The sequence below is a fragment of the Carlito syrichta genome, unplaced genomic scaffold (assembly GCF_000164805.1).
Source record: "Carlito syrichta isolate Samal-C Ts95f unplaced genomic scaffold, Tarsius_syrichta-2.0.1 Scaffold313376, whole genome shotgun sequence".
NCBI classification, from domain to species: domain Eukaryota; kingdom Metazoa; phylum Chordata; class Mammalia; order Primates; family Tarsiidae; genus Carlito; species Carlito syrichta.
In genome coordinates, this window is record NW_007257472.1 from 78,104 (window position 1) to 90,700 (window position 12,597).

At 44.0% G+C, this 12,597-nt stretch overlaps 1 protein-coding gene across 1 annotated transcript; it reads left to right on the plus strand.

Annotated features, from left to right (window-relative positions):
- Positions 1-3,187: 3,187 nt before the first annotated feature.
- ZFP42 (ZFP42 zinc finger protein) lies at positions 3,188-4,111 on the plus strand. Its single transcript, XM_008070361.1, has one exon. It carries the CDS (start codon positions 3,188-3,190, stop codon positions 4,109-4,111), a length of 924 nt encoding a protein of 307 aa, XP_008068552.1.
- The last annotated feature ends 8,486 nt before the right edge of the window (positions 4,112-12,597 follow it).

Sequence of the window (12,597 nt, forward strand, 5' to 3'; positions counted from 1 at the left end):
CGTCTTTCGAGGTAACACCTTGCATCATTAATAACCAACTTTTTTCCTTCCTCCCACCCCGGCTGGAATGCAGGGGCATGAACACTGGCCGCTGTGGCCTTGACTTCCTAGGCTCTGGCAGTCCTTCCCCCTCAGCTTCCTGAGTGCCAGGACCACAGGCACGTGCCACCACACCTGGCTAATTTTTTAATTTGTTGTAGAGACAAGGTGCTGCTGTGTTCCCCTGGCTGGTCTCGCGCTCCTGGGCTCAGTCCTCCCGCCTAGCCTCCCAAAGTTCTGGGATTACAGCAGTGAGCCACGGCGCCTGGCCAACAGCCAATTCTTGAAAGCGTCTATGTTAAATGTGTCTAAAATCTCAAATTCCTACTAAATTAGTTTGTAGTTTATAGGACAGAGCTCGCCAGGACAGTTACTAATGCACATTCATGATCTTATTTCATTAGACGAAGGTACTGAGTGTCGGACACGTGGTGAACAAAACACAAAAGCCCTTGGCTCCACAGAGCTTAGGAACCGTCCAGCAGGTAAGACTAACGCAAGAAGTAGTACTAGAGCCCCGATCTGTGTGAAATAGGCAGCATGGGGAGAATTCAGCCCTCTTAGCTTGTTTGTTCTGAGTCGGAGTCTCACCCTGTCCACCAGGCTGGAGTGCAGTGGCACGCTCATGACCACCACAGCCTCCACTTGCTGGGCTCAGGCGATGCTTCTGCCTCCGCCTTCCCAGGAGCTAAAACCACAGGGGTGAGCCACCACGCCCGGCTAGCATCCAACCTTTGGACCTAACTGAGCCTAAGAATCAGGGAAAGGCTGCCTGGGGAAGTGATGTTTGGGCGGAGACCTGAAGCAGAGATGGGAACCAGCCTCTCTGGGCGAAGGCTGGGAGGTCCTTTCTCTCGGGAGGAGAGTGTGCACCGGGGGCTGGTTCCAGGGTCTGGGGGAGCGTCTGCTGTGGCTGAATGGAACCCGGCTAGAGCAAGCGATGAGGGAGGGATTTGGCGAGAAGAGCAGAAATCGACCGTTGCGGCTGCAGACTGAGGATCCCTTATCTGGAATGCTTGGGATTGGAAGTGTTCAGGTTTCAGCAACTTGTCGATTTTGGAATATTTGCAAAATGCTTCCTAAACTGACTGAGCATCCCCAATAAGAAAGTCTGAAATCCAAAATGCCCCAGTGAGCATTTCCTATGAGTGCCATGTCGGCACTTGAGAAGTTTCATATTTTGGAACTTTTCAGACTTGGGCTGTTCCGCCGGGATTTTAAATGGGCTAACTGGGGGAGAGAGGCTTTCGCGTTGGACTCTCGTAGTGATGATACCCCAGAGATGCTAAGGGTGTGCTTAGCAAACTTTCCTGGACACATTCTCCCTGGTTTATTTCACTTTTTTAAAAGACACAATAAATAATAGCATGAATAACATTTAACAAACACACTACATATATATAATACATTTTAAGTATATTGAATTCTTCCCTTACAGTTGAAAACATTTTGTTTTTATTCTATGCATTTATTTTTTTGCCAAAAGTCATGATTCTGTTGAGATGTTTTTTTTTGTTTGATTTTGGGGGTTTTTTTGAGTTGGAGTCTCACTCCGTCGCCCAGACTGGAGGGTAGGGGCCACTCCCGGCCACCACAGCCTCAACCTGCTCAACTCCAGTGATCCTTCTGCCTCAGTCTTCCAAGTAGCTGGAACTACAGGCGTGCGCTACCACACCCAGCTAATTTTTTGATTCATTGTAGAGATGAGGTCTTACCAAGTTGCCCAGGTGGGTCTCGAATCTGCGGGCTCAAGCAATCCACTCACCTCAGCCTCCCAAAGGCGCGGGATGACAGGCTGAGCCACCGAGCCCGGCTAATGTGACTATTTAAAAGTATTTTTAAGTTGTTAATTTTCACCTCACTACTTTCACATTTGCCTCTTTTTAAAAAGCATATAATTTTTGTTCCTACAGCAAAACATTGGGACAATAAATCAGGAGATCTTTTATCAGGCACATAATTGTAACATGACGCAACAGGCTCTTAGAATAGAAGAACTTAACATACTGTCGCTTTTACAATGTTGTTGCCTCTAGGTTTTTAAGGAAATGCGGGAAAACTGTTCAGGGCCAGTTTATCCTGTGCCCTCAGCAGGCAAGAAGGCCCTGGACTTCCTGGGTCTGGTTCTCGGGCGCCTCATCCTCTAGGATGGCGGGTGCGCGAACTACCACCCGTGAGCCAATCCACGCTCCGCCTGCCGAGTGGGAGGCAGCTGGCCCTGCTGCCTTGTGCTGTCTGCTTACTCCTGCGCTGCAGCGGCGTGGAAGCGAGCCTGGCTCAGCAGACCCCAGGGCCCTCAGGCTTCAGTCTGGCTCTTCACAGAGAAAGTGCCATGCCAGTCTTGAGAAATACCTAGCACGGAGCAGGATCAGACAGACGCTTGTGGAATGCTTGGCAGGGTCACAGAGTGACACTGGCTCACATAGGTGCTCAGCATTTGCCATGTGCTCTGGTCTGTGTGAAGCTCCTTACACGCAGTATATCTAATCTGAGTTTCCTAACAGAGTCACATAAGAAAGCAGGCATGTTTTGCTCCCTCGCCCCCTTTAGGTTCTCAACTGCCACTTACCTCAGTGAAGGTTTGCCCAGTGAAGGTTTGCTCAGTGAAGGTTTGCCCACTTACCTCAGTGAAGGTTTACTGTTACTGCCCTGTAACATTTACTGCCCTGTTTAAGATTGGAAACTCCTACTTCCTAATCGCCTATAACATATATTACTTACCTATTTTTTATGTGCTCAAAAGCTTACCTACTCCATGGAGGCATGGGTGTTGCATGTCCATTTACTGGTACATCACAAGCAGTGTGTGGTCCAGGGCAGTAAATGTTAGGTGACAGGTTAGAGGTCAGGTAACTGGCAGGGATAGCCAGAGAAGGTCTGGGTGTGACTCACATCTTAACACCAGAGCTTATTCTGTCGATTGGGGAGTTTATCAGAGAAGATGCAAACAGCCATTCCATTATTGAAAAATGTGATCAAGGCCATTTTTTGAGGTCCGTTTCTGACAGTGGTTCTGATATTGGAATGTGTAACTAAAGGTTATTATCATACAGCAGGTGTTTGCCGAAGACAACTTACCCAGGTCGCTGCCACCTGGAAGCGATCATCTGTCACTTCAAGCCTTCAAGGAGGAAGCAGCCAGGAAGCCATGAGCCAGCAACTGAAGAAACGGGCAAAGACAAGGGGCCGGAAGAGCCTGGGCAGAAAAGCCCCCAGTGGGACTGAATCGAGGAAAAGCAAGCCAAGCAGCCCCCGGCAGGCCGCAGTGGAGCCTCTCGACACAGCATGGGCCTTCAGTGATGATGGAGAGTGCTTTGAGGCGGACCATGAGGCGCTGGGGGAGGGCTCCTTCCCTGACTGTTACATCGAGTGCATCATACGGGGTGACTTTTCTGAGCACATCCTGGAGGAGGACTCACTTTTCAAGTCCTTTGAAAACATCAAGGAAGCTTCAGACCAGGAGCTTTCTCAACAGGTGCTCGAAGCCAGCTCCCTCATTGAGCGTTCTTTGGAGCACATGAAAACGGGGGCCGAAGAAGGCCTTCCACGACAGGTCACTGGAGAGAGTTCACGCGAGTACTCCGAGTACATGACAGGCAAGAAGCTGCCACCCGGAGGAATACCGGGCATTGACCTAGCAGATCCTAAACAACTCGCAGAATTTGCTAGAAAGAAGCCCAAAAAAAACCAGGAACGTGACGGTCTGGAGACCATCGCTTGTCCTCAGACTGGATGCACGAAGAAGCTGAGCAGCAGGGCTGCCCTGAAGAAGCATGTCCTCGTCCATGGGCCCCGCGACCACGTGTGTGCAGAGTGTGGGAAGGCGTTCCTGGAGAGCTCGAAGCTGAAGAGACACTTTCTGGTCCACACCGGAGAGAAGCCGTTTCAGTGCACTTTTGAAGGCTGTGGAAAGCGCTTTTCTCTGGACTTCAACTTGCGTACACACGTGCGCATCCACACGGGTGAGAAGCGCTTCACGTGTCCCTTTGAAGGCTGTGACAGGAGGTTTGTTCAGTCAAGTAACCTGAAGGCTCATATCCTAATTCACGCAAAGACCAAAAAGACTCCGTGAGAAAGAAGATGGATACTAGCCCTCCACCAGGTTCGGCAGAGGTGATCAGGGATAAATACGGCTCCTTGTTGATGGTTTCTAGGAAGGAATTTTAAAACCAGTATACAGCCCTAGAAGGTATATATTATGGTGTTACTGAGATACTCCTGTATTTTGCCGTACTATTTTAAGAGCATCATGTGTTTTATCGTGTGCCTCTCACAGGAAGGTCAGTGATGCATTTACTTCAAAAGTATTATCTTTAATATATTATGTATTGGATTATTGGATCTTAGACTTTTCACACACTATAAATATGAAGCTCACTTTGATTTTTAATTCTGTAGTTTCCAATTGCTTCGCTTTTACCTTTTAAACATACGTTTCATGTACATGTGATAATCTTAGAGAACGAAAATTTTGTAGTAGTCAATAAATGAGTAGTTCAGATTTTTAAAGTTAAATAGATTTTATTTTTATGACTTTTGTTTTTTATCATTGTATCAAATTATTGGAAATCATACAGTTAGAGGTGTAGAGGTAAGTGCTTATTTGATAGGACTAATTCATTTGAATCCATTTTAGATATTTCAGAATAAAAGAACATCTTTATGTTCAGAAAAATGTTCCAAGTCTGGACTTTAAAATTAAACATCAGCAACAAGTGGCAATGATTGATGTTCGGTATTGGTAGGATGGTGCGAGGAAGAAGGTTCCCTTATACATGATTGGCTAAGGTATAAATTGTCACAGCGAGTTTGGAAGTCGTTTTGCAGGTTTGATGTACAGTCTGCCAGAGCTGCCAGAAAACGTACAGATTTTGGAGAGGGGACAAAGCTCAACTTATAACATGTACATTATTTTAGACTCAGTAATGTTATCTCTAGAATTCTGTTCTGCAGAGATATTTGCACTACTATGTGAAAGTATTTGCTCAAGGATGTTAACTGAATCCTATTTTTAATAGCTATGAGTCCAAAATGTAAATATCAGCTAAGAAGAAGGTTGCATAAATCATGCTGCTTGTACTCAACAGAAAATGTGCAAGTCTTCTTTGCTGGAGAGAAGTCACAGAATAAGAGAGAGTTTGTTGTTTTTAATAGATGAACAAAGCTAGACACAGTGGCTTGCATCTGCAATCCTAGCACTATGGGAAGCCAAGGCTGAGGATTGCTTGAGGTCAGGAGTTGGAGACCAGCCTAGGAAACATAGTGAGACCTCACCTCTACAAAAAATAAAAACAAAAAAATTAGCCAGGTGTGTTGGCATGCATCTGCAGTCCCAACTCCTCGGAGGCTGAATAGAGGGTCACCTGAGTCCAGGAGGCCCAGGCTGCCTTGAGCTGTGATTGTGCCATTGTGTTCCGGCCCGGGTGACAGCAAGACCCTGACTTGAAGAAAAAAAGAAAAGTTACATTGACAGAATCTGGTGTATTTACATTCTGTGGAAGGAAATTCAGAGAAAGTGATTAAATACAGATAAGGGGAAAAATTAATTGTTCAAAGTGGCTGGTAAAAATAAAATCTAACTCTAATGTATGAGTTATTTTTATGACTATCACGTGAATCCTTGATTAGAATCACCTTATAATGGGCAGAAAAATTAAGCCATTAAGCTTGAAATGTATGTTTCCATCAGAATCAATATGATAATCAGGAATAACTAAAACACATTTATTTTATTTTAAGGTATAAGACATAATTGGAGGTAATACTAACAGGCAGCATACATTTAACAGTTTCTCAGGAGGAAAAGGCCCAACACACTAAATAAATGTATACAATTCAAAATTAGTCTTGATTTTTTAGAAACGCCAAAATCTAAAACAATTAAAAAAAAAATGAGTTACATTTAAACTTCAGTGCAAACTAATTGTTACCACGGACTATCACTGAAATTGCTTTTTATTTCTGAAGCAGTTGGTATGGCATTTCTACCATCATTTCCATAGGGATGTGGGTCCCGGGTCTGTAAGGTCAGAAGAGTACTGGGTTCAGAATCCGTTTCTGAGCTTGGAGTTTCCTCCAGATGAAACACCTGAGTATAGAACTTAGGCTGGGAATTTGGCATTTGATCAAGATGAAGGAGCATGTGTTCCTCTGGTTTTTGCTTCAGTAACTGCTTGATTTGGTCCTCCATAGATTTCTACTTCAGAGATGACTAAGACAGCACCTCTGAAGACAGCCAGAGGCAGAATTAAACAGGGAGGCCTCAAGACCGCAGAATGTTAGGGGCAGGGCTTAGTTCTTGGGAACTAAGGGGAACCAGGATTGTCCTCCTTATCTCCACCCACTCTGTGGAAGCTGGTCTACCTTAGATTCCTTTGCCTGGAGGTGAAGGGTTTATAATCTCAGAATTTGCAACCCTAAAGCCCACTGGTTTGGGTCTTGTTTTTGTTTCAAAAAGGAACCTTAAAATTGCCAAGAATGTAAAGGCAGGTGGATGCAATGAAAACGAAGGGAAAAGGAGCTTAGCTAATGAGGGTTTGTCACCTGAAACTCTTCAGATGTACGTAGACTGTCCACATTTGTAGTTTAAAGAGTGAACACAAGGTGTGTATGAACACATCTCCAGAGAATACTGAAAAAGAAAGTCAATCCATCTAGATTCTTACTTGTTTCCGGATACTGCCATTTTACAAATCCTAAATCTTGATGACTGAATAAAGCTTTTTCTGTTTTTACACTGGCATTTAGCCTCATGGCCCGTTTTTGTTGTTTGGTTTGGCTTTTTTTTTTTTTTTTTTTGAGTTGGAGCCTTACTCTGTTGTCCAGGCTGTAGTGCAGTGGCGTGCTCATGGCCACTGCAGCTTCAACCTACTGGGCTCAGGTGACCCTTCTGCCTCAGTCTTCCAAGTAACTGGACCCACAGACATGCACCACCACACCTGGCTAAGTTTTTTGATTTATTGTAGAGAAGAGGTCTTACCAAGTTGCCCAGGCTGGTCTCAAACCCCTGAGCTCAAGCAATTCTCTCACCTCGACCTCCTAAAGTTCTAGGATTACAAGCATGAGCCACCGGGCCCAGCTTTTTTTGCTTTTTCTTTCTTTGTGCTCTGTCACCCTGGCTGGAGTGCAGTGGCATGCTCACAGCCACGGCAACCTCAACCCGCTGGGCTCAGGCGATCCTTCTGCCTCAGCCTTCCAAGTAGCTGGAACTGCAGGCACATGCCACCACACCCGCCTTATCTTTTGATCTCTTATAGAGACAAGATCTCTGCCAAGTTGCCCAGGCTGGTCTCAAACCCCTGGGCTCAGGCAATACTCTTACCTCAGCCTCTCAAAGTGCCGGAATTACAAGCATGAGCCACCGCACCTGGTGTGTTTTGTTGTTTCATGGCCAAACATTAATTGGAAGGTAATACTAGAGAAACGCTTTCTACAAAATGCTGAGAATCTTACATGTGTAGGATTTAGTAGCATTTTCTGTACGTTTATTTAAAATATGTAGTATGCTGTTTTGATCTACACATAGATATTATGTTAATATAATAAAGCAATTAGTTATCTTTTGTATGTGCATGTGGTAAGAAAGAACACCTACAGTTTCAGCAAATTTATAGTATACAATACCACATTATTAACTATTATGCTCATTCTGTGCATTAAATCTCTAGACTTATCCTATCTCACTGCAACTTTGTACCCTTTGCCTACACTCTATCCTCCCCCTACACCTCCCCATTTCTGGTCATTACTGTTCTACTCTATTTCTCTGTAGTCTACTCTGTTTCTGTCTACTTCTGTGTATGTTTTTAGTTTTCACATGTGAGATACTTTTCTTCCTGTGTCTGGTTTATTTCTCCAGTTACATCCCCGTAATACTTGCAAATGGCAATATTTCCTTATAAGCCTGAATAATATTCTGTTGTAGGGATATGCACTCTATTTTTTTTTTACTCATTGATCTGTTGATGGACACATGGGTTACTTCAGTTTCTTGGTTATTGGGGATGATCCTGTGGTAAGCATGGGAGAGCACACATCTCTATGAGCTGGTGATTTCTTTCCTTTGGAGACATAGCCAGAAGGGGGATTGCTGACTCATTTGGTAGTCGTATTTTTAGTGTTTTGAGGAACCTCTATACTGTTTTCCACAATGGCTGTACCAATTAACATTCCCACTGCAGTGTGCAAGGGTTCCTTGTTCTCCACATCCTCACCAGCACTTGTTGTTTCTTGTTTTGTTTTTTTTTTTGATAAGTAGCTAGTCTTACAAGTGTAAAGTGATATCTCACTGTGATTTTAATTTGCCTTTCTCTGATGGTTCGTGATGTTCAGCACCTTTTCATACACCTGTTGGTCATTTGTATGTTTTTTGAGAGGTGTCTCTGTTCAGGGCCTTTCCCCAAATTGTAAATTAGGGTTTTTTTTTGCAGTTGAGTAGTTGTGAGTTCCTAACATATTTTGAGTATTAACCTTTTTTTATCAGATATACAGTTTGCAAATATTTTCTTACAATATAGGCTGCCTTTTCATTTTGTTGATTGATCGCTGTGCAGAAGCTTTTTAGTTTGGCGTAGTTTCATGTGTTAATTTTTGCTTTTGTTGCCTGAGCTTTTTCTGTGATGCCCAAAAAATCATGGTCAGGCCTGTATCAAAGAGCTTTCCCTCTAGAAGTTACACTGCTTCAGGTCATAGGTTTAGGTTTTTAATTTATTTTGAGTTGATTTTGTGTCTGATGTAAGATAGCTGTCTATTTTCATTCTTTTGCGTGTGAAATCCAGTTTTCCAACACCACTTATTGAAGATACTGTCTTTTCCTCCCTATGTTTTCTTGTTAGCCTTGTTGAAAATTATATGGCTGTGTGTATTTCTAAACTCTGTTTTGTTTCATTGGCTTATGTGTCTGTTTTTATGCCTGAACTATACAGTACTAGAGCTTTGTAATATAAAATCAGAGTGTGATGCTTCTAACTTTTTCTTTCTCAAGAGTGTTTTTGGTATTCAGTGTCTTAGTAATTGCATACACATGATAGAATTATATTTTCTATTTCTATGAAAAATGCCATTGGAATTTTGATAGGAATAAGTAGTTATTGATGTAAAGAAATGCCCTTGATTAAAAAACTGAAAATCTTAAATCAGCGGCCTTCACTTTTGTGGTATCACTAACAACATAGGCCATAGTTGGGAGGCACTTAGCAAATTATGGAGTAAATAAACGTGTAAAAATATAGCCTAATATACCTTTTTTTTTTTTTTGCATTGGAGTCTCACTCTGCCACCCAGGCTGGAGGGCAGTGGCACACTTATGGCCACCACAGCCACAACCTGCTGCGCTCAGGAGATTCTTCTGCCTCAGCCTTCCAAGTAGCTGGAACCACAGGTGTGCACCACTACACACCCTCTGTATATGTAAATATTGAACACATGCACACATCTACTTTTACACCCCAAAAGTAATCACTTTTTTTTTTTTTTTTTTGAGTCAGAGTCTCATTCTGTCGCCAGGCTGGAGACAGTGGCACTCTCACAGCCACTGCAGCCTCAATCTGCTGGACTGAGGTGATCCTTCCACCTTGGTCTTCCAAGTAGCTGGAACTACAGGTACGCACCACCACACCCAGCTAATCTTTTGATTTATTATAGAGATGCGGTCTCGCCAAGTTGCTCAGGCTGGTCTCAAACCTGTGGGTTCAGGCAGTCTTCTTGCCTCTGCCTCCCAAAGTGCTGGGATTACAGACGTGAGCCACTCCATTTAGCCTAATCACTATTCTTTTTTTTTTTTTTTTTTTGAGTTAGAGTCTCATTCCGTCACCCAGACGAGTGCAGTGACCGCTCCTGGCCACCGCAGCCTCGACCTGCTGGGCTCCGGCGATCCTTCCACCTCAGCCTTCCAAGTAGCTGGAACTACAGGCACATGCTACTACGCCCAGCTAATTTTTGATTTATTGTAGAGATGCGGTCTCGCCAAGTTGCCAGGCAGGTCTCGATCCCTCAGGCTCAGGTAATTCACTCACCTCAGCCTCCCAAAGCGCTGGGATTACAGGCTGAGCCACCGAGCCCAGCCCTAATCACTATTTTTAAGAGATTTTTTTCAAATGGTTACATTCTGTTTCATCATCTTTACTAATGGAAAAAATTATCTTAAAATTTATCTTTTTTCTGACTTCCTTCCCTACAAAGGGCAGGGAACTAAGAGTCTATTCACCTCTTAACATCTTGAATAATGAAAAACCTGTGTTTAGAATTATAATTATCTACTAATATTGTATGAGGTAGTCATACACCTAATACAATGTCATATCACTAGCATGCTACTTTATATCAGTTTCTCTTATCTTAGTCTACCTGATATGTGCACAAATATCTCAGTGATGTCTGACTTCTATATTTCATGATAGCTACAATATACACTGTGGACATAGATTTAAAGAATTCTATCCAAAGGCATCTTTGTCAGATTCTTATGTTTCTTTACTGCCACGTATATGCATGTGCAGGAATCTGTGTGCTTGTGTTTTAACGACCTAATGCACTGGCTCTGACTGAATAAATTGCATGATTACATCCTACATTGGACACAGAACAGTGCAAGTCATATTAAAAAGCCATTATATTTGCAACTTTGAGCAAGAAACTATAATTAAAAGGCAATTGGAAGAAATTAGCTTTGAGAGTACAAGAGTTTAAGCAAGATTTGGTAAATGAACATTAACAGTTAACATGCGGTTTTCATTAGGTCCTTTGCTTCTCTCCATGACCCTGGAGTTGAATTTCTTAGATGTCAGTGAACCAGACATGTAAGAACACCTGTACAAGGCTATGCTTTGCCATGTGGCTAAAATTATATCCATTAAACAAGCTAGCATAACTTTTGTGACTTTAGTAAATCAAAGGTGTTAGGTAGGCTACAATAATTCCCTGGACACAAATAAACTGTTAAACCATTCCTAATGCACCTAAGATTGTAGTTATATGTCATAAAAAGCATAGTACGTGCTCCCTGTGACTCAAAATCTTGGTCATAAAGTATACATATAAAACCAAAGAAGCAATACAACTTGGGAGAGCTTTGATGATCAGCACCTTTCAATATAAGAAGGCTGTTGAAGTGGCGCACATTATGTGTCATAACATCCCCCTCCTTATCTAAGGCCATTGATATGTGTGTGGACTGCAGAGGACTGAGCACGGTAGTGAGGTTTTTGTTGCAGAAAAGCTTCGTGTTTGTTAACTGTGTCTGTGTGCTTCATCGGTCTCACGCTTAATGTGGATTCAAGCCAGCTGCCAGTTCTTGGCTCCTCTCATTCTGAGCTGGAGTCTGTTTTCTCCCCCTTGAGTGGGAGCTGCTCTGGGACTGCTTTGATCAGCCGACTACCGTCTGATGTAAATGATGCAAGCAGTGATGCTGGTAAGTAGCTTGTGAGAGGCCTGGCAGCTACCACCTTGCTCGTTGGAAACCAGCCGCCATTTAGGAAGCATGGCTCCCCTGAGACCACCGTCGTGGGTGGAACCCGAGCCAAGCACACATCCTGCAGCGAAGCCCCCATGCGGAATGAGGCTAAGGAGTACTGAGGTACCAGGCTTGTGAGCAAAAGAGCCCCTGGAGAAGCCATCCAGCTCTGTCACCCCAGGTGAGCTGCTGACAGACTGCCTGGGGGCCCCTTCCCACGTTTCTTACCCACAACATGGTGGACTCAAGCCGCTTGAATTTGGAGTTGAGTTTGCCACACAGCAATAGATAATGTAAACCTCACTTCAGACTTATGATTTGAGTGTTATAGCCTCTATATTTGTACGTGAGTATATGTGTGTCCATATATAAATAGATAAATCGATTTTACGGCTAAATTCGAGAGGAAGTCTTTAGTTATATCTCTAAACTTGCATACTAGACTTATTTTCGGGCTCACTTAGCAGAGAGGTGGCAAGTTCCCTCCTTCCAGCCCAGTAGAGACTGGTTCTGTCCGGTGGGCGATCCAGGGACACTGCAGCTGCCTTCAGTAAAACGTAAACCCCGTCTCTAGATTCGTGGGAGGGAGAGTCTCCACCTGGGAGGAATGGTCTCTCTCCACGGAAACACTCTGTCACCTCTCCCTTGGGGAATCCCATTAATTTCCACTGCCAACACTGCTGTCCTTCAAGGGCCAAGCTCTGCTTCACGCTATGACCCCAGCCTGAGCACCTGGCACTTCCTGTACTACTTAGTAAAATAGAGATGAGGTGGAAGCATTTAAAGACCCTAATAATAAAAATAAAAAAACAGCTTGTTTTCTCTGGTCACAGACTTGAGAGGGTCCACCTCTTTCAGGATTCGGAGTGAAGGGAACAAGCTTGACAGGGCGCTGTGGCACATGCCTGTGATCCCAGCACTTTGGGAGGTGGAGGGGAGAGGATGGCCTGGGCCCTCGGGTTTGAGACCAGGCTGGGCATCATGGTGAGACCTCGTCTCTACAATAAATCAAAAACTAGCGAGGCGAGGGGGCACACGCCTGTAGTTTCAGCTACTTGGAATGAGGCAGAAGGATCCCCTGAGGCCGGCCACTCGAGGCTGCGGTGGCA